Source organism: Chiloscyllium plagiosum, unplaced genomic scaffold (assembly GCF_037043375.1).
Source record: "Chiloscyllium plagiosum isolate Xiang-an unplaced genomic scaffold, Cpla_swu_hap1 HiC_scaffold_47, whole genome shotgun sequence".
Classification (NCBI taxonomy): domain Eukaryota; kingdom Metazoa; phylum Chordata; class Chondrichthyes; order Orectolobiformes; family Hemiscylliidae; genus Chiloscyllium; species Chiloscyllium plagiosum.
In genome coordinates, this window is record NW_028270185.1 from 21330712 (window position 1) to 21356586 (window position 25875).

General features: G+C 53.0%; 1 protein-coding gene across 1 annotated transcript in view; it reads right to left on the reverse strand.

Annotated features, from left to right (window-relative positions):
* Positions 1-25875, reverse strand: part of cox7a1 (cytochrome c oxidase subunit 7A1) — a 78970-nt gene that overhangs the window by 29882 nt on the left and 23213 nt on the right. The window contains exon 2 of the mRNA XM_087984134.1: positions 17161-17250. Within this exon, the coding sequence (XP_087840260.1) occupies positions 17161-17250 (90 nt within the window). The remainder of the gene's footprint in view (positions 1-17160; positions 17251-25875) is intronic.

Sequence of the window (25875 nt, forward strand, 5' to 3'; positions counted from 1 at the left end):
TCCGGGCCGTGTATTGTATCAGCGCCTGGTTCAGGGCAGTGTATTGTATCAGTGCCTGGTTCAGGGCAATGTATTGTATCAGTGCCTGGTTCAGGGCAGTATATTGCATCAGTGCCTGGTTCAGGGCAGTGTATTGTATCAGTGCCTGGTTCCGGGCTGTGTATTGTATCAGTGCCTGGTTCCGGGCCGTGTATTGTATCAGTGCCTGGTTCAGCGCAGTGTATTGTATCAGAGCATGGTACGGGGCAGTGTATTGAATCAGTGCCTGGTTCAGGGCGGTGTATTGTATCAGGGCCTGGTTCAGGGCAGTGTATTGTATCAGCGCCTGGTTCAGGGCAGTGTATTGTATCAGTGCCTGGTTCAGGGCGGTGTATTGTATCAGGGCCTGGTTCAGGGCGGTGTATTGTATCAGGGCCTGGTTCAGGGCAGTGTATTGTATCAGCGCCTGGTTCAGGGCAGTGTATTGTATCAGTGCCTGGTTCAGGGCGGTGTATTGTATCAGTGCCTGGTTCAGGGCAGTGTATTGTATCAGGGCCTGGTTCAGGGCAGTGTATTGTATCAGAGCCTAGTTCAGGGCAGTGTATTGTATCAGGGCCTGTTTTGGGGCAGTGTATTGTATCAGTGCCTGATTCCAGCCTCTGTATTGTGTCAGTGTCTGGTTCAGGGCGGTGTATTGTATCAGTGCGTGGTTCAGGGCAGTGTATTTTATCAGTGCCTGGTTCAGAGCGCTGTATTGTATCTGTGTCTGATTGCGTACACAGTATTGTATCAGTGCCTGATTCAGGGAAGTGTATTCAATCAGTGTCTGGTTCAGGGCAGTGTATTGTATCAGAGCCTGGTTCGGGGCAGTGTATTGTATCAGTGCCTGCTTCCAGACAGTATATTGTATCAGTGCCTGGTTCCGGTCAGTGTATTGCATCTGTGCCTAGTTCTGGGTAGTGTACTGTATCAGCGCCTGGTTCAGGTCAGTGTATTGTATCAATGTCCTGATTCCGGCCCCTGTATTGTATCAGTGCCTGGTTCAGGGCAATGTATTGTATCAGAGCCTGGTTCAGGGCAGTGTATTGTATCAACGCCTGGTTCAGGGCAGTGTATTGTATCAACGCCTGGTTCAGGGCAATGTATTGTATCAGTGCCTGGTTCAGGGCCGTGTATTGTATCAGTACCTGGTTCCGGGCGGTGTATTGTATCAACACCTGGTTCAGGGCGATGTATTGTATCAGTGCCTGGTTCAGAGCAGTGTTCTGTAACAGCGCCTCGTTCAGGCAGTGTACTGTATCAGTGCCTGGTTCCGGGCCGTGTATTGTATCAGTGCCTGGTTCCGGGCCGTGTATTGTATCAGTGCCTGGTTCCGGGCCGTGTATTGTATCAGTGCCGGGTTCCGGGCCGTGGATTGTATCAATGCCTGGTTCAGGGCGTTGTATTGTATCAACGCCTGGTTCAGGGCAGTGTAATGTATCAGTGCCTGGTTCAGGGCGTTGTATTGTATCAGTGCCTGGTTCAGGGCCGTGTATTGTATCAGTGCCTGGTTCAGGGGCGTGTACTGTTTCAGTGCCTGGTTCAGGGCGGTGTATTGTATCAGTGCCTGGTTCAGGGCAGTGTATTGTATCAGGGCCTGGTTCAGGGCAGTGTATTGTATCAGAGCCTAGTTCAGGGCGGTGTATTGTATCAGGGCCTGTTTTGGGGCAGTGTATTGTATCAGTGCCTGATTCCGGCCTCTGTATTGTGTCAGTGTCTGGTTCAGGGCGGTGTATTGTATCAGTGCGTGGTTCAGGGCAGTGTATTTTATCAGTGCCTGGTTCAGAGCGCTGTATTGTATCTGTGTCTGATTGCGTACACAGTATTGTATCAGTGCCTGATTCAGGGAAGTGTATTCTATCAGTGTCTGGTTCAGGGCAGTGTATTGTATCAGAGCCTGGTTCGGGGCAGTGTATTGTATCAGTGCCTGCTTCCAGACAGTATATTGTATCAGTGCCTGGTTCCGGTCAGTGTATTGCATCTGTGCCTAGTTCTGGGTAGTGTACTGTATCAGCGCCTGGTTCAGGTCAGTGTATTGTATCAGTGCCTGATTCCGGCCTCTGTATTGTATCAGCGCCTGGTTCAGGGCAGTGTATTGTATCAACGCCTGGTTCAGGGCAGTGTATTGTATCAACGCCTGGTTCAGGGCAGTGTATTGTATCAACGCCTGGTTCAGGGCAATGTATTGTATCAGTGCCTGGTTCAGGGCCGTGTATTGTATCAGTACCTGGTTCCGGGCGGTGTATTGTATCAACACCTGGTTCAGGGCGATGTATTGTATCAGTGCCTGGTTCAGAGCAGTGTTCTGTAACAGCGCCTCGTTCAGGCAGTGTACTGTATCAGTGCCTGGTTCCGGGCCGTGTATTGTATCAGTGCCTGGTTCCGGGCCGTGTATTGTATCAGTGCCTGGTTCAGGGCCATGTATTGTATCAGTGCCTGGTTCCAGGCCGTGTATTGTATCAGTGCCGGGTTCCGGGCCGTGGATTGTATCAATGCCTGGTTCAGGGCAGTGGATTGTATCAGTGCCTGGTTCAGGGCAGTGTAATGTATCAGTGCCTGGTTCAGGGCGTTGTATTGTATCAGTGCATGGTTCAGCGCAGTGTATTGTATCAGTGCCTGGTTCAGGGCCGTGTATTGTATCAGTGCCTGGTTCAGGGGCGTGTACTGTTTCAGTGCCTGGTTCAGGGCGGTGTATTGTATCAGTGCCTGGTTCAGGGCAGTGTATTGTATCAGGGCCTGGTTCAGGGCAGTGTATTGTATCAGAGCCTAGTTCAGGGCGGTGTATTGTATCAGGGCCTGTTTTGGGGCAGTGTATTGTATCAGTGCCTGATTCCGGCCTCTGTATTGTGTCAGTGTCTGGTTCAGGGCGGTGTATTGTATCAGTGCGTGGTTCAGGGAAGTGTATTCTATCAGTGTCTGGTTCAGGGCAGTGTATTGTATCAGAGCCTGGTTCGGGGCAGTGTATTGTATCAGTGCCTGGTTCGGGGCAGTGTATTGTATCAGTGCCTGCTTCCAGACAGTATATTGTATCAGAGCCTGGTTCCGGTCAGTGTATTGCATCTGTGCTTAGTTCTGGGTAGTGTACTGTATCAGCGCCTGGTTCAGGTCAGTGTATTGTATCAGCGCCTGGTTCAGGGCAGTGTATTGTATCAGTGCCTGGTTCAGGGCAGTGTATTGTATCAACGCCTGGTTCAGGGCAGTGTATTGTATCAACGCCTGGTTCAGAGCAGTGTATTGTATCAACGCCTTGTTCAGGGCCGTGTATTGTATCAACGCCTGGTTCAGGGCAGTGTATTGTATCAACGCCTTGTTCAGGGCAGTGTATTGTATCAACGCCTGGTTCAGGGCAGTGTATTGTATCAACGCCTGGTTCAGAGCAGTGTATTGTATCAACGCCTGGTTCAGGGCAGTGTATTGTATCAACGCCTGGTTCAGGGCAGTGTCATTGTATCAGCGCCTGATTCAGGGCAGTGTATTGTATCAGTGCCTGATTCCGGCCTCTGTATTGTATCAACGCCTGGTTCAGGGCAGTGTATTGTATCAGTGCCTGGTTCCGGGCCGTGTATTGTATCAGTGCCTGGTTCCGGGCAGTGTATTGTATCAGTGCCTGGTTCCGGGCAGTGTATTGTATCAGTGCCTGGTTCAGGGCCGTGTATTGTATCAACGCCTGGTTCAGGGCAGTGTATTGTATCAACGCCTGGTTCAGGGCAGTGTATTGTATCAACGCCTGGTTCAGGGCAGTGTATTGTATCAACGCCTGGTTCAGGGCAGTGTATTGTATCAACGCCTGGTTCAGAGCAGTGTATTGTATCAACGCCTTGTTCAGGGCAGTGTATTGTATCAACGCCTGGTTCAGGGCAGTGTATTGTATCAACGCCTTGTTCAGGGCAGTGTATTGTATCAACGCCTGGTTCAGGGCAGTGTATTGTATCAGTGCCTGGTTCAGGGCAGTGTATTGTATCAGCGCCTGATTCAGGGCAGTGTATTGTATCAGTGCCTGATTCCGGCCTCTGTATTGTATCAACGCCTGGTTCAGGGCAGTGTATTGTATCAGTGCCTGGTTCCGGGCCGTGTATTGTATCAGTGCCTGGTTCCGGGCAGTGTATTGTATCAGTGCCTGGTTCCGGGCCGTGTATTGTATCAGTGCCTGGTTCCGGGCCGTGTATTGTATCAGTGCCTGGTTCCGGGCCGTATATTGTATCAGTGCCTGATTCCAGGCCGTGTATTGTATCAGCGCCTGGTTCAGGGCAGTGTATTGTATCAGCGCCTGGTTCAGGGCAATGTATTGTATCAGCGCCTGGTTCAGGGCAGTGTATTGCATCAGTGCCTGGTTCCGGGCCGTGTATTGTATCAGTGCCTGGTTCCGGGCCGTGTATTGTATCAGTGCCTGGTTCAGCGCAGTGTATTGTATCAGAGCCTGGTACGGGGCAGTGTATTGAATCAGTGCCTGGTTCAGGGCGGTGTATTGTATCAGTGCCTGGTTCAGGGCGGTATATTGTATCAGGGCCTGGTTCAGGGCAGTGTATTGTATCAGCGCCTGGTTCAGGGCAGTGTATTGTATCAGTGCCTGGTTCAGGGCAGTGTATTGTATCAGGGCCTGTTTCAGGGCAGTGTATTGTATCAGTGCCTGCTTCCAGACAGTATATTGTATCAGTGCCTGGTTCCGGTCAGTGTATTGCATCTGTGCTTAGTTCTGGGTAGTGTACTGTATCAGCGCCTGGTTCAGGTCAGTGTATTGTATCAATGCCTGATTCCGGCCCCTGTATTGTATCAGCGCCTGGTTCAGGGCAGTGTATTGTATCAACGCCTGGTTCAGGGCAGTGTATTGTATCAACGCCTGGTTCAGGGCAGTGTATTGTATCAACGCCTGGTTCAGGGCAGTGTATTGTATCAACGCCTGGTTCAGAGCAGTGTATTGTATCAACGCCTGGTTCAGGGCAGTGTATTGTATCAACGCCTGGTTCAGAGCAGTGTATTGTATCAACGCCTTGTTCAGGGCCGTGTATTGTATCAACGCCTGGTTCAGAGCAGTGTATTGTATCAACGCCTGGTTCAGGGCAATGTATTGTATCAACGCCTTGTTCAGGGCCGTGTATTGTATCAGTGCCTGGTTCAGAGCAGTGTATTGTATCAACGCCTTGTTCAGGGCAGTGTATTGTATCAACGCCTGGTTCAGGGCCGTGTATTGTATCAGTGCCTGGTTCAGAGCAGTGTATTGTATCAACGCCTGGTTCAGGGCAGTGTATTGTATCAACGCCTGGTTCAGGGCAGTGTATTGTATCAACGCCTTGTTCAGGGCCGTGTATTGTATCAGTGCCTGGTTCAGAGCAGTGTATTGTATCAACGCCTGGTTCAGGGCAGTGTATTGTATCAACGCCTGGTTCAGGGCAGTGTATTGTATCAACGCCTGGTTCCGGGCAGTGTATTGTAACAGCGCCTCGTTCAGGGCAGTGTATTGTATTAGTGCCTGATTCAGGGCAGTGTATTGTATCAGTGCCTGGTTCAGGGCAGTGTATTGTATCAGTGCCTGATTCCGGCCTCTGTATTGTATCAGTGCCTGGTTCCGGGCCGTGTATTGTATCAACGCCGGGTTCCGGGCCGTGTATTGTATCAACGCCTGGTTCAGGGCAGTGTCATTGTATCAGGGCCTGGTTCAGGGCAGTGTATTGTATCAGTGCCTGATTCCGGCCTCTGTATTGTATCAACGCCTGGTTCAGGGCAGTGTTTTGTATCAGTGCCTGGTTCCGGGCCGTGTATTGTATCAGTGCCTGGTTCAGGGCAGTGTATTGTATCAGCGCCTGGTTCAGCGCAGTGTATTGTATCAGTGCCTGGTTCAGGGCAGTGTATTGTATCAACGCCTGATTCCGGCCTCTGTATTGTATCAACGCCTGGTTCAGGGCAGTGTATTGTATCAACGCCAGGTTCCGGGCAGTGTATTGTATCAGTGTCTGGTTCCGGGCCGTGTATTGTATCAGCGCCTGGTTCCGGGCCGTGTATTGTATCAGTGCCTGGTTCCGGGCCGTATATTGTATCAGCGCCTGGTTCAGGGCAGTGTATTGTATCAGCGCCTGGTTCCGGGCAGTGAATTGTATCAGTGTCTGGTTCCGGGCCGTGTATTGTATCAGCGCCTGGTTCCGGGCCGTGTATTGTATCAGTGCCTGGTTCCGGGCCGTATATTGTATCAGCGCCTGGTTCAGGGCAGTGTATTGTATCAGTGCCTGGTTCCGGGCAGTGTATTGCATCTGTGCCTAGTTCTGGGTAGGGTACTGTATCAGCGCCTGGTTCCGGGCCGTGTATTGTATCAGTGCCTAGTTCCGGGCCGTATATTGTATCAGTGCCTGATTCCAGGCCGTGTATTGTATCAACGCCTGTTTCAGGGCAGTGTATTGTATCAATGCCTGGTTCAGGGCCGTGTATTGTATCAGTGCCTGGTTCCGGGCAGTGTATTGTATCAGTGCCTGGTTCCGGGCCGTGTATTGTATCAGTGCCTGGTTCCGGGCCGTGTATTGTATCAGTGCCTGGTTCCGGGCCGTATATTGTATCAGTGCCTGATTCCAGGCCGTGTATTGTATCAGCGCCTGGTTCAGGGCAGTGTATTGTATCAGCGCCTGGTTCAGGGCAATGTATTGTATCAGTGCCTGGTTCAGGGCAATGTATTGTATCAGCGCCTGGTTCAGGGCAGTGTATTGCATCAGTGCCTGGTTCCGGGCCGTGTATTGTATCAGTGCCTGGTTCCGGGCCGTGTATTGTATCAGTGCCTGGTTCAGGGCGGTATATTGTATCAGGGCCTGGTTCAGGGCAGTGTATTGAATCAGTGCCTGGTTCAGGGCGGTATATTGTATCAGGGCCTGGTTCAGGGCAGTGTATTGAATCAGCGCCTGGTTCAGGGCAGTGTATTGTATCAGCGCCTGGTTCAGGGCAGTGTATTGTATCAGGGCCTGTTTCAGGGCAGTGTATTGTATCAGAGCCTGGTTCGGGGCAGTGTATTGTATCAGTGCCTGCTTCCAGACAGTATATTGTATCAGTGCCTGGTTCCGGTCAGTGTATTGCATCTGTGCTTAGTTCTGGGTAGTGTACTGTATCAGCGCCTGGTTCAGGGCAGTGTATTGTATCAGTGCCTGGTTCAGGGCGGTGTATTGTATCAGTGCCTGGTTCAGGGCGGTATATTGTATCAGGGCCTGGTTCAGGGCAGTGTATTGTATCAGGGCCTGTTTCAGGGCAGTGTATTGTATCAGAGCCTGGTTCGGGGCAGTGTATTGTATCAGTGCCTGCTTCCAGACAGTACATTGTATCAGTGCCTGGTTCCGGTCAGTGTATTCCATCTGTGCTTAGTTCTGGGTAGTGTACTGTATCAACGCCTGGTTCAGGGCAGTGTATTGTATCAACGCCTGGTTCAGGGCAGTGTATTGTATCAACGCCTGGTTCAGGGCAGTGTATTGTATCAACGCCTTGTTCAGGGCCGTGTATTGTATCAACGCCTGGTTCAGGGCAGTGTATTGTATCAACGCCTAGTTCAGGGCAGTGTACTGTAACAGCGCCTCGTTCAGGGCAGTGTATTGTATCAGTGCCTGGTTCAGGGCGTTGTATTGTATTAGTGCCTGGTTCAGCGCAGTGTATTGTATCAGTGCCTGGTTCAGGGCAGTGTATTGTATCAGAGCCTGGTTCAGGGCAGTGTCATTGTATCAGGGCCTGTTTTGGGGCAGTGTATTGTATCAGCGCCTGATTCAGGGCAGTGTATTGTATCAGTGCCTGATTCCGGCCTCTGTATTGTATCAGAGCCTGGTTCTGGGCCGTGTATTGTATCAACGCCTGGTTCAGGGCAGTGTATTGTATCAGTGCCTGGTTCAGGGCAGTGTATTGTATCAGTGCCTGATTCCGGCCTGGGTATTGTATCAACGCCTGGTTCAGGGCAGTGTATTGTATCAACGCCTGGTTCCGGGCCGTGTATTGTATCAATGCCTGGTTCAGGGCAGTGTATTGTATCAATGCCTGGTTCAGGGCAGTGTATTGTATCAGTGCCTGGTTCAGGGTGGTGTATTGTAACAGTGCCTGGCTCAGGGCAGTGTATTGTATCAGTGCCTGGTTCCGGGCAGTGAATTGTATCAGTGTCTGGTTCCGGGCCGTGTATTGTATCAGTGCCTGGTTCCGGGCCGTGTATTGTATCAGTGCCTGGTTCCGGGCCGTGTATTGTATCAGTGCCTGGTTCCGGGCCGTATATTGTATCAGTGCCTGATTCCAGGCCGTGTATTGTATCAGCGCCTGGTTCAGGGCAGTGTATTGTATCAGCGCCTGGTTCAGGGCAATGTATTGTATCAGTGCCTGGTTCAGGGCAGTGTATTGTATCAGCGCCTGGTTCAGGGCAGTGTATTGTATCAGCGCCTGGTTCAGGGCAATGTATTGTATCAGCGCCTGGTTCAGGGCAGTGTATTGTATCAGCGCCTGGTTCCGGGCCGTGTATTGTATCAGTGCCTGGTTCCGGGCCGTGTATTGTATCAGTGCCTGGTTCAGCGCAGTGTATTGTATCAGAGCCTCGTACGGGGCAGTGTATTGAATCAGTGCCTGGTTCAGGGCGGTGTATTGTATCAGTGCCTGGTTCAGGGCGGTATATTGTATCAGGGCCTGGTTCAGGGCGGTATATTGTATCAGGGCCTGGTTCAGGGCAGTGTATTGTATCAGTGCCTGGTTCAGGGCGGTGTATTGTATCAGTGCCTGGTTCAGGGCAGTGTATTGTATCAGGGCCTGTTTCAGGGCAGTGTATTGTATCAGAGCCTAGTTCAGGGCGGTGTATTGTATCAGTGCCTGATTCCGGTCAGTGTATTGCATCTGTGCTTAGTTCTGGGTAGTGTACTGTATCAGCGCCTGGTTCAGGGCAGTGTATTGTATCAACGCCTGGTTCAGGGCAGTGTATTGGATCAACGCCTGGTTCAGGGCAGTGTATTGTATCAACGCCTGGTTCAGGGCAATGTATTGCATCAGCGCCTGGTTCAGGGCAGTGTATTGTATCAACGCCTGGTTCAGGGCAGTGTATTGTATCAACGCCTGGTTCAGGGCAGTGTATTGTATCAGTGCCTGGTTCAGGGCAGTGTATTGTATCAGAGCCTAGTTCAGGGCGGTGTATTGTATCAGTGCCTGATTCCGGCCTCTGTATTGTGTCAGTGTCTGGTTCAGGGCAGTGTATTGTATCAACGCCTGGTTCAGGGCAGTGTATTGTATCAACGCCTGGTTCAGGGCAGTGTATTGTATCAGTGCCTGGTTCAGGGCAGTGTATTGTATCAGAGCCTAGTTCAGGGCGGTGTATTGTATCAGTGCCTGATTCCGGCCTCTGTATTGTGTCAGTGTCTGGTTCAGGGCAGTGTATTGTATCAGTGCCTGGTTCCGGTCAGTGTATTGCATCTGTGCTTAGTTCTGGGTAGTGTACTGTATCAGCGCCTGGTTCAGGGCAGTGTATTGTATCAGTGCCTGGTTCCGGGCAGTGTATTGTATCAACGCCTGGTTCAGGGCGGTGTATTGTATCAGTGCCTAGTTCAGGGCAGTGTACTGTAACAGCGCCTCGTTCAGGGCAGTATATTGTATCAGTGCCTGGTTCAGGGCGTTGTATTGTATTAGTGCCTGGTTCAGCGCAGTGTATTGTATCAGTGCCTGGTTCCGGGCCGTGTACTGTATCAGTGCCTGGTTCAGGGCCGTGTATTGTATCAGTACCTGGTTCCGGGCGGTGTATTGTATCAACACCTGGTTCAGGGCGATATATTGTATCAGTGCCTGGTTCAGGGCAGTGTTCTGTAACAGCGCCTCGTTCAGGCAGTGTACCGTATCAGTGCCTGGTTCCGGGCCGTGTATTGTATCAGTGCCTGGTTCCGGGCAGTGTATTGTATCAGTGCCTGGTTCCGGGCCGTGTATTGTATCAGTGCCTGGTTCAGGGCAGTGTTCTGTAACAGCGCCTCGTTCAGGCAGTGTACCGTATCAGTGCCTGGTTCCGGGCCGTGTATTGTATCAGTGCCTGGTTCCGGGCAGTGTATTGTATCAGTGCCTGGTTCCGGGCCGTGTATTGTATCAGTGCCTGGTTCCGGGCCGTATATTGTATCAGTGCCTGGTTCCGGGCCGTATATTGTATCAGTGCCTGGTTCCGGGCCGTGTATTGTATCAGCGCCTGGTTCAGGGCAGTGTATTGTATCAGCGCCTGGTTCAGGGCAGTGTATTGTATCAGTGCCTGGTTCAGGGCAGTGTATTGTATCAGTGGCTGGTTCAGCGCAGTGTATTGTATCAGAGCCTGGTACGGGGCAGTGTATTGAATCAGTGCCTGGTTCAGGGCGGTGTATTGTATCAGTGCCTGGTTCAGGGCGGTATATTGTATCAGGGCCTGGTTCAGGGCAGTGTATTGTATCAGCGCCTGGTTCAGGGCAGTGTATTGTATCAGTGCCTGCTTCCAGACAGTATATTGTATTAGTGCCTGGTTCCGGTCAGTGTATTGCATCTGTGCTTAGTTCTGGGTAGTGTACTGTATCAGCGACTGGTTCAGGGCAGTGTATTGTATCAACGCCTGGTTCAGGGCAGTGTATTGTATCAACGCCTGGTTCAGGGCAATGTATTGTATCAACGCCTGGTTCAGGGCAATGTATTGTATCAACGCCTGGTTCAGGGCAATGTATTGTATCAACGCCTGGTTCAGGGCAGTGTATTGTATCAGTGCCTGGTTCCGGGCAGTGTACTGTAACAGCGCCTCGTTCAGGGCCGTGTATTGTATCAGTGCCTGGTTCAGGGCGTTGTATTGTATTCGTGCCTGGTTCAGCGCAGTGTATTGTATCAGTGCCTGGTTCTGGGCCGTGTATTGTATCAGTGCCTGGTTCCGGGCTGTGTATTGTATCAGTGGTTCAGGGCAGTATATTGTATCAGTGCCTGGTTCCGGGCCGTGTATTGTATCAGTGCCTGGTTCCGGGCCGTATATTGTATCAGTGCCTGGTTCCGGGCCGTATATTGTATCAGTGCCTGGTTCCGGGCCGTGTATTGTATCAGCGCCTGGTTCAGGGCAGTGTATTGTATCAGCGCCTGGTTCAGGGCAGTGTATTGTATCAGTGCCTGGTTCAGGGCAGTGTATTGTATCAGTGGCTGGTTCAGCGCAGTGTATTGTATCAGAGCCTGGTACGGGGCAGTGTATTGAATCAGTGCCTGGTTCAGGGCGGTGTATTGTATCAGTGCCTGGTTCAGGGCGGTATATTGTATCAGGGCCTGGTTCAGGGCAGTGTATTGTATCAGCGCCTGGTTCAGGGCAGTGTATTGTATCAGTGCCTGCTTCCAGACAGTATATTGTATTAGTGCCTGGTTCCGGTCAGTGTATTGCATCTGTGCTTAGTTCTGGGTAGTGTACTGTATCAGCGACTGGTTCAGGGCAGTGTATTGTATCAACGCCTGGTTCAGGGCAGTGTATTGTATCAACGCCTGGTTCAGGGCAATGTATTGTATCAACGCCTGGTTCAGGGCAATGTATTGTATCAACGCCTGGTTCAGGGCAATGTATTGTATCAACGCCTGGTTCAGGGCAGTGTATTGTATCAGTGCCTGGTTCCGGGCAGTGTACTGTAACAGCGCCTCGTTCAGGGCCGTGTATTGTATCAGTGCCTGGTTCAGGGCGTTGTATTGTATTCGTGCCTGGTTCAGCGCAGTGTATTGTATCAGTGCCTGGTTCAGGGCCGTGTATTGTATCAGTGCCTGGTTCCGGGCTGTGTATTGTATCAGTGGTTCAGGGCAGTATATTGTATCAGTACCTGGTTCCGGGCGGTGTATTGTATCAACACCTGGTTCAGGGCGATGTATTGTATCAGTGCCTGGTTCAGGGCAGTGTTCTGTAACAGCGCCTCGTTCAGGCAGTGTACCGTATCAGTGCCTGGTTCCGGGCCGTGTATTGTATCAGTGCCTGGTTCCGGGCCGTGTATTGTATCAGTGCCTGGTTCAGGGCCGTGTTTTGTATCAGTGCCGGGTTCCGGGCCGTATATTGTATCAGTGCCTGATTCCAGGCCGTGTATTGTATCAGCGCCTGGTTCAGGGCAGTGTATTGTATCAGCGCCTGGTTCAGGGCAATGTATTGTATCAGTGCCTGGTTCAGGGCAGTGTATTGTATCAGCGCCTGGTTCAGGGCAGTGTATTGTATCAGTGCCTGGTTCAGGGCGGTGTATTGTATCAGTGCCTGGTTCAGGGCGGTGTATTGTATCAGCGCCTGGTTCAGGGCAGTGTATTGTATCAGTGCCTGGTTCAGGGCGGTGTATTGTATCAACGCCTGGTTCAGGGCGGTGTATTGTATCAGTGCCTGGTTCAGGGCAGTGGATTGTATCAATGCCTGGTTCAGGGCAGTGTATTGTATCAACGCCTTGTTCAGGGCGGTGTATTGTATCAGTGCCTGGTTCAGGGCGGTGTATTGTATCAGTGCATGGTTCAGGGCAGTGTATTGTATCAGTGCATGGTTCAGGGCAGTGGATTGTATCAACGCCTGGTTCAGGGCAGTGTATTGTATCAGGGCCTGGTTCAGGGCGGTGTATTGTATCAACGCCTGGTTCAGGGCGGTGTATTGTATCAGTGCCTGGTTCAGGGCAGTGTATTGTATCAGTGCATGGTTCAGGGCAGTGGATTGTATCAACGCCTGGTTCAGGGCAGTGTATTGTATCAGTGCCTGGTTCAGGGCGGTGTATTGTATCAACGCCTGGTTCAGGGCGGTGTATTGTATCAGTGCCTGGTTCAGGGCAGTGTATTGTATCAGTGCCTGGTTCAGGGCAGTGTATTGTATCAGTGCATGGTTCAGGGCAGTGTATTGTATCAACGCCTGGTTCAGGGCGGTGTATTGTATCAACGCCTGGTTCAGGGCGGTGTATTGTATCAACGCCTGGTTCAGGGCGGTGTATTGTATCAGTGCCTGGTTCAGGGCAGTGTATTGTATCAGTGCCTGGTTCAGGGCGGTGTATTGTATCAGTGCATGGTTCAGGGCAGTGTATTGTATCAGTGCATGGTTCAGGGAAGTGGATTGTATCAACGCCTGGTTCAGGGCAGTGTATTGTATCAGGGCCTGGTTCAGGGCGGTGTATTCTATCAACGCCTGGTTCAGGGCGGTGTATTGTATCAGTGCATGGTTCAGGGCAGTGTATTGTATCAGTGCATGGTTCAGGGCAGTGGATTGTATCAGTGCATGGTTCAGCGCAGTGTATTGTATCAGTGCCTGGTTCAGGGCAATGTATTGTATCAGGGCCTGGTTCAGCGCAGTGTATTGTATCAGTGCCTGGTTCAGGGCAGTGTATTGTATCAACGCCTGGTTCAGGGCAGTGTATTGTATCAGTGCCTGGTTCAGGGCAGTGTATTGTATCAGTGCCTGGTTCAGCGCAGTGTATTGTATCAGTGCCTGGTTCAGCGCAGTGTATTGTATCAACGCCTGGTTCAGGGCAATGTATTGTATCAGTGCCTGGTTCAGGGCAGTGTATTGTATCAACGCCTGGTTCAGGGCAATGTATTGTATCAGCGCCTGGTTCAGGGCAGTGTATTGTATCAGTGCCTGGTTCAGGGCGGTGTATTGTATCAACGCCTGGTTCAGGGCGGTGTATTGTATCAGTGCCTGGTTCAGGGCAGTGTATTGTATCAGTGCCTGGTTCAGGGCAGTGTATTGTATCAGTGCCTGGTTCAGGGCAATGTATTGTATCAGTGCCTGGTTCAGGGGTGTGTACTGTTTCAGTGCCTGGTTCAGGGCGGTGTATTGTATCAGCGCCTGGTTCAGGGGTGTGTACTGTTTCAGTGCATGGTTCAGCGCAGTGTATTGTATCAGTGACTGGTTCAGGGCGGTGTATTGTATCAGTGCCTGGTTCAGGGCAGTGTATTGTATCAGTGCCTGGTTCAGGGCCGTGTATTGTATCAGTGCCTGGTTCAGGGCCGTGTATTGTATCAGTGCCTGGTTCAGGGGTGTGTACTGTTTCAGTGCCTGGTTCAGGGCGGTGTATTGTATCAGTGCCTGGTTCAGGGCGGTGTATTGTATCAGTGCCTGGTTCAGCGCAGTGTATTGTATCAGTGCCTGGTTCAGGGCCGTGTATTGTATCAGCGCCTGGTTCAGCGCAGTGTATTGTATCAACGCCTGGTTCAGGGCAGTGTATTGTATCAACGCCTGGTTCAGGGCAGTGTATTGTATCAGTGCCTGGTTCAGGGCAGTGTATTGTATCAGCGCCTGGTTCAGCGCAGTGTATTGTATCAGTGCCTGGTTCAGGGCAGTGTATTGTATCAGTGCCTGGTTCAGGGCAGTGTATTGTATCAACGCCTGGTTCAGGGCAGTGTATTGTATCAGTGCCTGGTTCAGGGCAGTGTATTGTATCAGCGCCTGGTTCAGCGCAGTGTATTGTATCAGTGCCTGGTTCAGGGCAGTGTATTGTATCAACGCCTGGTTCAGGGCAGTGTATTGTATCAGTGCCTGGTTCAGGGCAGTGTATTGTATCAGCGCCTGGTTCAGGGCAGTGTATTGTATTAGTGCCTGGTTCAGCGCAGTGTATTGTATCAGTGCCTGGTTCAGGGCAGTGTATTGTATCAACGCCTGGTTCAGGGCAATGTATTGTATCAGCGCCTGGTTCAGGGCAATGTATTGTATCAGTGCCTGGTTCAGGGCAATGTATTGTATCAGCGCCTGGTTCAGGGCAATGTATTGTATCAACGCCTGGTTCAGCGCAGTGTATTGTATCAGTGCCTGGTTCAGCGCAGTGTATTGTATCAGTGCCTGGTTCAGGGCAGTGTATTGTATCAGCGCCTGGTTCAGCGCAGTGTATTGTATCAGTGCCTGGTTCAGGGCAATGTATTGTATCAGTGCATGGTTCAGCGCAGTGTATTGTATCAGTGCCTGGTTCAGGGCAGTGTATTGTATCAGTGCCTGGTTCAGCGCAGTGTATTGTATCAGCGCCTGGTTCAGCGCAGTGTATTGTATCAGTGCCTGGTTCAGGGCAATGTATTGTATCAGCGCCTGGTTCAGCGCAGTGTATTGTATCAGTGCCTGGTTCAGGGCAGTGTATTGTATCAGTGCCTGGTTCAGGGCAATGTATTGTATCAGTGCCTGGTTCAGGGGTGTGTACTGTTTCAGTGCCTGGTTCAGGGCGGTGTATTGTATCAGCGCCTGGTTCAGGGGTGTGTACTGTTTCAGTGCATGGTTCAGCGCAGTGTATTGTATCAGTGACTGGTTCAGGGCGGTGTATTGTATCAGTGCCTGGTTCAGGGCAGTGTATTGTATCAGTGCCTGGTTCAGGGCCGTGTATTGTATCAGTGCCTGGTTCAGGGCCGTGTATTGTATCAGTGCCTGGTTCAGGGGTGTGTACTGTTTCAGTGCCTGGTTCAGGGCGGTGTATTGTATCAGTGCCTGGTTCAGGGCGGTGTATTGTATCAGTGCATGGTTCAGCGCAGTGTATTGTATCAGTGCCTGGTTCAGGGCCGTGTATTGTATCAGTGCATGGTTCAGCGCAGTGTATTGTATCAGTGCCTGGTTCAGGGCCGTGTATTGTATCAGTGCCTGGTTCAGGGCGTTGTATTGTATCAGTGCCTGGTTCAGGGCCGTGTATTGTATCAGTGCCTGGTTCAGGGCCGTGTATTGTATCAGTGCCTGGTTCAGGGGTGTGTACTGTTTCAGTGCCTGGTTCAGGGCGGTGTATTGTATCAGTGCCTGGTTCAGGGCGGTGTATTGTACCAGGGCCTGGTTCAGGGCAGTGTATTGTATCAGAGCCTAGTTCAGGGCGGTGTATTGTATCAGGGCCTGTTTTGGGGCAATGTATTGCATCAGTGCCTGCCTCAGGGCAGTGTATTGTATCAACGCCTGGTTCAGGGCAGTGTATTGAATCAGTGCCTGGTTCAGGGCGGTGTATTGTATCAGTGCCTGGTTCAGGGGCGTGTACTGTTTCAGTGCCTGGTTCAGGGCTGTGTGTTGTATCAGTGCCTGGTTCAGGGCCGTGTACTGTATCAGTGCCTTGTTCAGGGCTGTGTATTGTAACAGTGCCTGGTTCTGGGCAGTGTATTGCATCAGTGCCTGGTTCACGGCAGAGTAATGTATCAGTTCTTGGTTCACGGCAGAGTAATGTATCAGTGCCTGGTTCAGGGCCGTGTTTTGCATCAGTGCCTGGTTCATAGCGCTGTATTGTATCAGTGCCGGATTCATGGAATTGTATTGTATCAGTGCCTGGTTCAGGGCAGTGTATTGTATCAGTGCCTTGTTCCGGGCCGTGTATTGTATCAGTGCCTGGATCCGGGCCGTGTATTGTATCAGTGCCTGGTTCCGGGCAGTGTACTGTATCAATGCCTGGTACGGGGCAGTGTATTGTATCAGTGCCTGGTTCCGGGCAGTGTATTGTATCAGTGCCTGGTTCCGGGCCGTGTATTGTATCAGTGCCTGGTTCCGGGCAGTGTATTGTATCAGTGCCTGGTTCCGGGCAGTGTATTGTATCAGTGCCTGGTTCCGGGCAGTGTATTGTATCAGTGCCTGGTTCCGGGCCGTGTATTGTATCAGTGCCTGGTTCCGGGCAGTGTATTGTATCAGTGCCTGGTTCCGGGCCGTGTATTGTATCAGTGCCTGGTTCCGGGCCGTGTATTGTATCAGTGCCTGGTACGGGGCAGTGTATCGTATCAGTGCCTGGTTCCGGGCAGTGTATTGTATCAGTGCCTGGTTCCGGGCAGTGTATCGTATCAGTGCCTGGTTCCGGGCAGTGTATTGTATCAGTGCCTGGTACGGGGCAGTGTATTGTATCAGTGCCTGGTACGGGGCAGTGTATTGTATCAGTGCCTGGTTCCGGGCCGTGTATTGTATCAGTGCCTGGTTCCGGGCCGTGTATTGTATCAGTGACTGGTTCAGGTCAGTGTATTGTATCAGTGCCTGGTTCCGGGCAGTGTATTGGGCCAAACGCTGGAAAATGGAATGCGAGTAGTTTGTTTTTGACTGGCGCTGGACTCTATGCTGTAGACCTTCCAGACACAATGATTTAGAGACTGCAAAAGCACTCTAATTTTAAATCTAGAAATATTTTCTCACAGGATACGGCTCCCTGCCTCTGGAGTTTTGATTTGAGAGGGACCTTAAATCAATTATGACATAAATTATTTCTCCCCCCCGCCCCTAATTGAGTTTTAATAAAACGTGCCGAATCCCACCACTGGTACCTGGAAGATCTTCTGATACTCCGGCACTTTGTTTTTTAACTGGTTTCTGACTGTTGTTGAGAAGGACCGAGAGGCCAGGGAACGCAGAGCCTGAGGAGGCAAAGAGAAGACAAGGTTGACTCTCCTCTACACAGCCATGCTGTGTACTCTTCCAGACCTGCTTCTGAGCTAACTCCCTCCCCAGGCACTGTCTCAGGGCTCAATCACCCCGTTTACAACCTCAGTGCCCTCTGACCATCAGGTGAACTTCCAATGCCTTAACATTTCTGTTCCAAGACACTCCCCTTTCCATCCTGAAGGAGGTGAAGCTGAGAGGGAGGTCCATTGCAGAGATAGTTGAAGGGTAAAGTGATTGAAATCAGGGATGAGCAGGAGGCCAGGACTGGAGGAATTGCAGGGATATCTAAGAGGGTTGTAGGGACTGGAGGGTGGGCTGAGATTTGCACAAGGGATTGAACTGAAAATGTGTTGCTGGAAAAGCGCAGCAGGTCAGGCAGCATCCAGGGATCAGGAGAATCGACGTTTCGGGCATAAGCCCTTCTTCAGGAATGAGGAAAGTGTGTCCAGCAGGCTAAGATAAAAGGTAGGGAGGAGGGACTTGGGGGAGGGGCGTCGGAAATGCGATAGGTGGAGGGAGGTCAAGGTGAGGGTGATAGGCCGGAGTGGGGTGGGGACGGAGAGGTCAGGAAGATGATTGCAGGCTGAGTTCGAGGGATTTGACTGAGACAAGGTGGGGGGAGGGGAAATGAGGAAACTGGAGAAGTCGGAGTTCATCCCTTGTGGTTGGAGGGTTCCTAGGCGGAAGATGAGGCACTCTTCCTCCAACCGTCAAGGGATTGAACATGAGGATGAGGGTTCGAAGTTTAAGAGGTTGCCATTCTGTGAGCCAACATGTGTTCCTGCCCAGTCTCTGCTCACCTGCTGCTGAAATCCTCATTCACACGCTCACTACCTCCTCGTGTGGCCATTCAAATGTACTGCTGCTCATTCTCCCATTTCCCAACCTTCCAAAACCATGGCACTGTTAAATCCTGTGTAACCTGATTCCAACTTTGCACCAAGCTCCATTCCCTCATCATCCCATTGTTTGGTGACATACATTGCTTCAGGATGCAGCAACTTATTATCGAGTCGGAGAGATGTACAGCACGGAATCAGACCCTTCAGTCCAACTCATCCGTGCCGACCAGATATTCCAAATTAATCTAGTCCCATTTGGCAGCATTCGGCCCATATCGCTCTAAACCCTTCCTATTCATAAACCCATCCAGACGCCTTTTAAATATTATTACATTTAAAATTCTCATCCTTAGTGTTTGTGCTATTTGCCCCTGTTGGCCTCTGCCATTGCCCCCACCTCCATATACCCACCCATCCCCCCCCAGTCCCTACAACCCTCTCAGACATCTCTGCATTTCCTCCACCCGCCCAATTTCCATCACTTCACCCTTCAACTGTCTCTGCAAAAGGAACTCCCTCAGACTTTCACCTCCTTCATTACAACAACCACCTGCATTTACCTCGAGCCTTTCATGCAGTAAAATGTTTCACAGTGTTTCATAGAAGCAATCATCAAACTAAACTTGTCACTAAGCTTCCGAGGAGAAAGTGAGGGCTGCGGATGCTGGAGATCAGAGTCCCCAGATAGTGTTGCTGGAAAAGCGCAGCAGGTCAGGCAGCATCTGAGGAGCAGGAGAATCGATGTTTCGGGCAAAAGCTCTTCATCAGGAATATGGAGGGAGAAAGAGGCTGAGAGATAAATGAGAGGGTGGGGGAGAAGGTAGCACTCTCCTATTTATCTCTCAGTCCCACACCCCCCCTCACCACACACATTCCTGATTGTCCAAAACGTCAATTCTCCTGCTCCTCAGATGCTGCCTGAACCTGCTGTGCTTTTCCAGCTCCACCCTCTTCAACATTGAGCTCTTCTGGAGATATCAGACAGGTAAGCGAAAGCTCAGTCAAAGAGACAGATTTTAAAAAGGAGAGTGACGACAAGAGGCTTAGAGAGGGCGCTTAGGGCCCAGGCACATCAACAGTGGAGCAACTACAGATTAAAGAGGGCTGCGGATAATTGGAGGCTTTTCGGGTCGGAGGTAAATATGGAGTTATTCTAGAAATGGGGATGAGACCATGGGAAATGTGGGGGTGAGTGGGAGCTTAAAGACAACAAACTATGCACATGTAGGTGTTGCCAGAACGGGAGCTGATGTCAACAAATGTTATTCCTGACACTCCTTAACACCAGGCTCCTTGCTCAGGTTTTACACCACCAGCTCCAATCTCTCTTCTCATCTGGTGATATTGTGTCAGATTCCATTTAATAATGGTCCTGTCAAACAGCTCAGGGCTGCCATTTATACCAAAGGTGCTATACAAATACACATTGCTGTTAGTGTGCTGTCAACCCACCAGGGAGGGAGAGAGGAGGGAGACGGAGAGAGAGAGAGAGAGAGAGGGGAGAGAGAAGAGAGAGAAGAGGGAGGGAGGGAGGGAGGGGGAAGAGAGGGAGGGAGGGAGGGAGGGAGGGGGAAGAGAGGGAGGGAGGGAGGGAGGGAGGGGGAAGAGAGGGAGGGAGGGAGGGAGGGAGGGGGAAGAGAGGGAGGGAGGGAGGGAGGGAGGGGGAAGAGAGGGAGGGAGGGAGGGAGGGGGAAGGGAGGGAGGGAGGGAGGGAGGGGGAAGAGAGGGAGGGAGGGAGGGAGGGAGGGGGAAGAGAGGGAGGGAGGGAGGGAGGGAGGGGGAAGAGAGGGAGGGAGGGGGAAGAGAGGGAGGGAGGGAGGGAGGGAGGGGGAAGAGAGGGAGGGAGGGAGGGAGGGGGAAGAGAGGGAGGGAGGGGGAAGAGAGGGAGGGAGGGAGGGAGGGGGAAGGGAGGGAGGGAGGGAGGGAGGGGGAAGAGAGGGAGGGAGGGAGGGAGGGGGAAGAGAGGGAGGGAGGGAGGGAGGGGGAAGAGAGGGAGGGAGGGAGGGAGGGGGAAGAGAGGGAGGGAGGGAGGGAGGGGGAAGAGAGGGAGGGAGGGAGGGAGGGGGAAGAGAGGGAGGGAGGGAGGGAGGGGGAAGAGAGGGAGGGAGGGAGGGAGGGGGAAGAGAGGGAGGGAGGGAGGGAGGGGGAAGAGAGGGAGGGAGGGAGGGAGGGGGAAGAGAGGGAGGGAGGGAGGGAGGGAGGGAGGGGGAAGAGAGGGAGGGAGGGAGGGAGGGAGGGGGAAGAGAGGGAGGGAGGGAGGGAGGGAGGGGGAAGAGAGGGAGGGAGGGAGGGAGGGGGAAGAGAGGGAGGGAGGGAGGGAGGGGGAAGAGAGGGAGGGAGGGAGGGAGGGGGAAGAGAGGGAGGGAGGGAGGGAGGGGAAGAGAGGGAGGGAGGGAGGGGGAAGAGAGAGCGAGCGGAGGGGGGAAGAGAGCGAGCGGAGGGGGGAAGAGAGCGAGCGGAGGGGGAAGAGAGCGAGCGGAGGGGGGAAGAGAGCGAGCGGAGGGGGGAAGAGAGCGAGCGGAGGGGGGAAGAGAGCGAGCGGAGGGGGGAAGAGAGCGAGCGGAGGGGGGAAGAGAGCGAGCGGAGGGGGAAGAGAGCGAGCGGAGGGGGGAAGAGAGCGAGCGGAGGGGGGAAGAGAGCGAGCGGAGGGGGGAAGAGAGCGAGCGGAGGGGGGAAGAGAGCGAGCGGAGGGGGGAAGAGAGCGAGCGGAGGGGGAAGAGAGCGAGCGGAGGGGGGAAGAGAGCGAGCGGAGGGGGGAAGAGAGCGAGCGGAGGGGGAAGAGAGAGAGCGGAGGGGGGAAGAGAGAGAGCGGAGGGGGGAAGAGAGAGAGCGGAGGGGGGAAGAGAGAGAGCGGAGGGGGGAAGAGAGCGAGCGGAGGGGGGAAGAGAGCGAGCGGAGGGGGGAAGAGAGCGAGCGGAGGGGGGAAGAGAGCGAGCGGAGGGGGAAGAGAGCGAGCGGAGGGGGGAAGAGAGCGAGCGGAGGGGGGAAGAGAGCGAGCGGAGGGGGGAAGAGAGCGAGCGGAGGGGGGAAGAGAGCGAGCGGAGGGGGGAAGAGAGCGAGCGGAGGGGGGAAGAGAGCGAGCGGAGGGGGGAATAGAGCGAGCGGAGGGGGGAAGAGAGAGAGCGGAGGGGGGAAGAGAGAGAGCGGAGGGGGGAAGAGAGAGAGCGGAGGGGGGAAGAGAGAGAGCGGAGGGGGGAAGAGAGAGAGCGGAGGGGGGAAGAGAGAGAGCGGAGGGGGGAAGAGAGAGAGCGGAGGGGGGAAGAGAGAGAGCGGAGGGGGGAAGAGAGAGAGCGGAGGGGGGAAGAGAGAGAGCGGAGGGGGGAAGAGAGAGAGCGGAGGGGGGAAGAGAGAGAGCGGAGGGGGGAAGAGAGAGAGCGGAGGGGGGAAGAGAGAGAGCGGAGGGGGGAAGAGAGAGAGCGGAGGGGGGGAAGAGAGAGAGCGGAGGGGGGAAGAGAGAGAGCGGAGGGGGGAAGAGAGAGAGCGGAGGGGGGAAGAGAGAGAGCGGAGGGGGGAAGAGAGAGAGCGGAGGGGGGAAGAGAGAGAGCGGAGGGGGGAAGAGAGAGAGCGGAGGGGGGAAGAGAGAGAGCGGAGGGGGGAAGAGAGAGAGCGGAGGGGGGAAGAGAGAGAGCGGAGGGGGGAAGAGAGAGAGCGGAGGGGGGAAGAGAGAGAGCGGAGGGGGGAAGAGAGAGAGCGGAGGGGGGAAGAGAGAGAGCGGAGGGGGAAGAGAGAGAGCGGAGGGGGGAAGAAGAGCGGAGGGGGGAAGAGAGAGAGCGGAGGGGGGAAGAGAGAGAGCGGAGGGGGGAAGAGAGAGAGCGGAGGGGGGAAGAGAGAGAGCGGAGGGGGGAAGAGAGAGAGCGGAGGGGGGAAGAGAGAGAGCGGAGGGGGGAAGAGAGAGAGCGGAGGGGGGAAGAGAGAGAGCGGAGGGGGGAAGAGAGAGAGCGGAGGGGGGAAGAGAGAGAGCGGAGGGGGGAAGAGAGAGAGCGGAGGGGGGAAGAGAGAGAGCGGAGGGGGGAAGAGAGAGAGCGGAGGGGGAAGAGAGAGAGCGGAGGGGGGAAGAGAGAGAGCGGAGGGGGGAAGAGAGAGAGCGGAGGGGGGAAGAGAGAGAGCGGAGGGGGGAAGAGAGAGAGCGGAGGGGGGAAGAGAGAGAGCGGAGGGGGGAGAGAGAGAGCGGAGGGGGGAAGAGAGAGAGCGGAGGGGGGAGAGAGAGAGCGGAGGGGGGAGAGAGAGAGAGCGGAGGGGGGAGAGAGAGAGCGGAGGGGGGAGAGAGAGAGCGGAGGGGGGAGAGAGAGAGCGGAGGGGGGAGAGAGAGAGCGGAGGGGGGAGAGAGAGAGCGGAGGGGGGAGAGAGAGAGCGGAGGGGGGAGAGAGAGAGCGGAGGGGGGAGAGAGAGAGCGGAGGGGGGAGAGAGAGAGCGGAGGGGGGAGAGAGAGAGCGGAGGGGGGAGAGAGAGAGCGGAGGGGGGAGAGAGAGAGCGGAGGGGGGAGAGAGAGAGCGGAGGGGGGAGAGAGAGAGCGGAGGGGGGAGAGAGAGAGCGGAGGGGGGAGAGAGAGAGCGGAGGGGGGAGAGAGAGAGCGGAGGGGGGAGAGAGAGAGCGGAGGGGGGAGAGAGAGAGCGGAGGGGGGAGAGAGAGAGCGGAGGGGGGAGAGAGAGAGCGGAGGGGGGAGAGAGAGAGCGGAGGGGGGAGAGAGAGAGCGGAGGGGGGAGAGAGAGAGCGGAGGGGGGAGAGAGAGAGCGGAGGGGGGAGAGAGAGAGCGGAGGGGGGAGAGAGAGAGCGGAGGGGGGAGAGAGAGAGCGGAGGGGGGAGAGAGAGAGCGGAGGGGGGAGAGAGAGAGCGGAGGGGGGAGAGAGAGAGCGGAGGGGGGAGAGAGAGAGCGGAGGGGGAGAGAGAGAGCGGAGGGGGAGAGAGAGAGCGGAGGGGGAGAGAGAGAGCGGAGGGGGAGAGAGAGAGCGGAGGGGGGAGAGAGAGAGCGGAGGGGGGAGAGAGAGAGCGGAGGGGGGAGAGAGAGAGCGGAGGGGGAGAGAGAGAGCGGAGGGAGGGGGGGGGGGGGGGGGGGGAGAGGAAATCCTCAAGGCCAAAGCTTGAGGGTCTTTTGGAAATTGGGAGATGCGATATTGTGGGGATAACTGAGACGTGGCTTCAAGTGGACAGGGCCTGGGAAATGATTATTCAAGGCTACACGTGTTATCGTAAGGACAGACTGACGGGCAGAGGGGGTGGGGTGGCCTTGTTAGTAAGGGATGATATTCAGTCCCTTGCGCGGGGGGACCGAGAGTCAGGGGATGTAGAGTCAGTGTGGATAGAGCTGCAAAATACTAAGGGTAAAAAGACCCTCTTGGGAGTCATCTACAGTCCCCCTAACAGTAGTCTGGATGTCGGATGTGAGTTGAATCAGGAGCTGAAATTGGCCTGTCGCAAAGATGTTACTACAGTTGTTATGGGGGATTTCAACATGCAGGTAGACTGGGAGAATCAGGATGGTATTGGACCTCAAGAAAGAGACTTTGTGGAGTGTCTCTGAGCTGGATTCTTAGAGCAGCTGGTGCTGGAGCCGACCAGGGAGAAGGCAATTCTGGATCTGGTATTGTGCAACGAACCAGAATTGATCAGGGACCTCGAAGTGAAGGAGCCATTGTGAAGTAGTGACCATAATACAATAAGCTTCAATCTTCAATTTGAGAGGGATAGGGTACAATCGGTGGTGACAATATTTCAGTTGAATAAAGGGAACTATGGAGCTATGAGGGAGGAGCTGGCCAAAGTTCAATGGTGCAATACCTTCGCAGGGATGACAGTGGAGGAACAATGGCAGATATTTCTGTGTATAATGCAGAAGATGCAGGATCAGTTCATTCCAAAAAGGAAGAAAGATCCTAGGAGGAGGCATGGGTGGCCGTGGCTGACGAGGGAAGTTAAGGAGCATATAAAGTTAAAAGAGAAAAAGTATAACATAGCAAAGATAAGTGGGAAAACGGAGGACTGGGAAGCTTTTAAAGAACAACAGAGCATTACTAAGAAGGAAATACGCAGAGAAAAAAATGAGGTACGAAGGTAAACTGGCCAAAAATATAAAGGAGGAGAGGAAAAGCTTTTTTAGGCATGTGCAAGGCAAAAAAATGGTTAAGACTAAAATTGGGCCCTTGAAGACAGAAACATGGGAATATATTACGGGGAACAAAGAAATGGCAGAAGAATTGAATTGGTACTTCAGATCTGTGTTCACTGGGAAGACACAAGCAATCTCCCTGAGGTAACAGTGGCTGAAGGACCTGAAACTGAAGGGAATTTATATTTGCCAGGATTTGGTGTTGGAGAGACTGTTAGGTCTGAAGGTTGATAAGTCCCCGGGCCTGATAGTCTACATCTCAGGGTACTGAAGGAGGTGGCTCGGGAAATAGTGGATGCATTGGTGATTATTTTTCAGAGTTCGATAGATTCGGGATCAGTTCCTGCGGATTGGAGGGTGGCTAATGTTGTACCACTTTTTAAGAAAGGTGGGAGAGAGAAAACAGGAAATTATAGACCAGTTAGTCTGACCTCAGTGGTGGGAAAGATGCTGGAGTCTATTATAAAGGATGAAATTACGACACATCTGGATAGTAGTAACAGGATAGGTCAGAGTCAGCATGGATTTATGAAGGGGAAATCATGCTTGACTAATCTTCTGGAAATTTTTGAGGATGTAACTCTGAAGATGGATGAGGGAGATCCAGTCGATGTACTGTACCTGGACTTTCAGAAAGCTGTTGATAAAGTCCCCCCCCCCCCCCCCCCCCCCCCCCCCCCCCCCCCCCCACATAGGAGGTTAGTGAGCAAAATTAGGGCGCATGGTATTGGGGGCAAAGTACTAGATTGGATTGAAAATTGGTTGGCTGATAGGAAACAAAGGGAAGTGATAAACGGCTCCATTTCGGAATGGCAGGCAGTGACCAGTGGGGTACCGCAGGGATCGGTGCTGGGACCACAGCTTTTTACAATATATGTTAATGATATAGAAGATGGTATTAGTAATAACATTAGCAAATTTGCTGAAGATACAAAGCTGGGTGGCAGGGAGAAATGTGAGGAGGATGTTAGGAGATTACAGGGTGACCTGGACAGGTTAGGTGAGTGGGCAGATGCATGGCAGATGCAGTTTAATGTGGATAAATGTATGGTTATCCACTTTGGTGGCAAGAACAGGAAGGCAGATTACTACCTAAATGGAATCAATTTAGGTAAAGGGGCAGTACAGAGAGATCTGGGTGTTCATGTACACCAGTCAATGAAGGTAAGCATGCAGGTATAGCAGGTAGTGAAGGCGGCTAATAGCATGCTGGCCTTCATAATAAGAGGGATTGAGTATAGAAGCAAAGAGGTTCTTCTGCAGCTGTACAGGACCCTGGTAAGACCATACCTGGAGTACTGTGTGCAGTTCTGGTCTCCAGATTTGAGGAAGGACATTCTGGCTATTGAGGGAGTGCAGCGTAGGTCAATTCCTGGAATGGTGGGACTACCTTACGCTGAAAGACTGGAGCAACTGGGCTTGTATGCCCTTGAGTATGGAAGACTGAGAGGGGATCTGATTAATAATCTTATATGTCTCAAAGGATTGGACACTCTGGAGGCAGGAAACATGTTTCCGCTGATGGGTGAGTGCCAAACCAGAGGACACAGCTTAAAAAATACAGGGTAGACCATTTAGGACAGAGATGAGGAGAAACTTCTTCACCCAGAGAGTGGTGGCTGTTTGGAATGCTCTGCCCCAGAGGGCAGTGG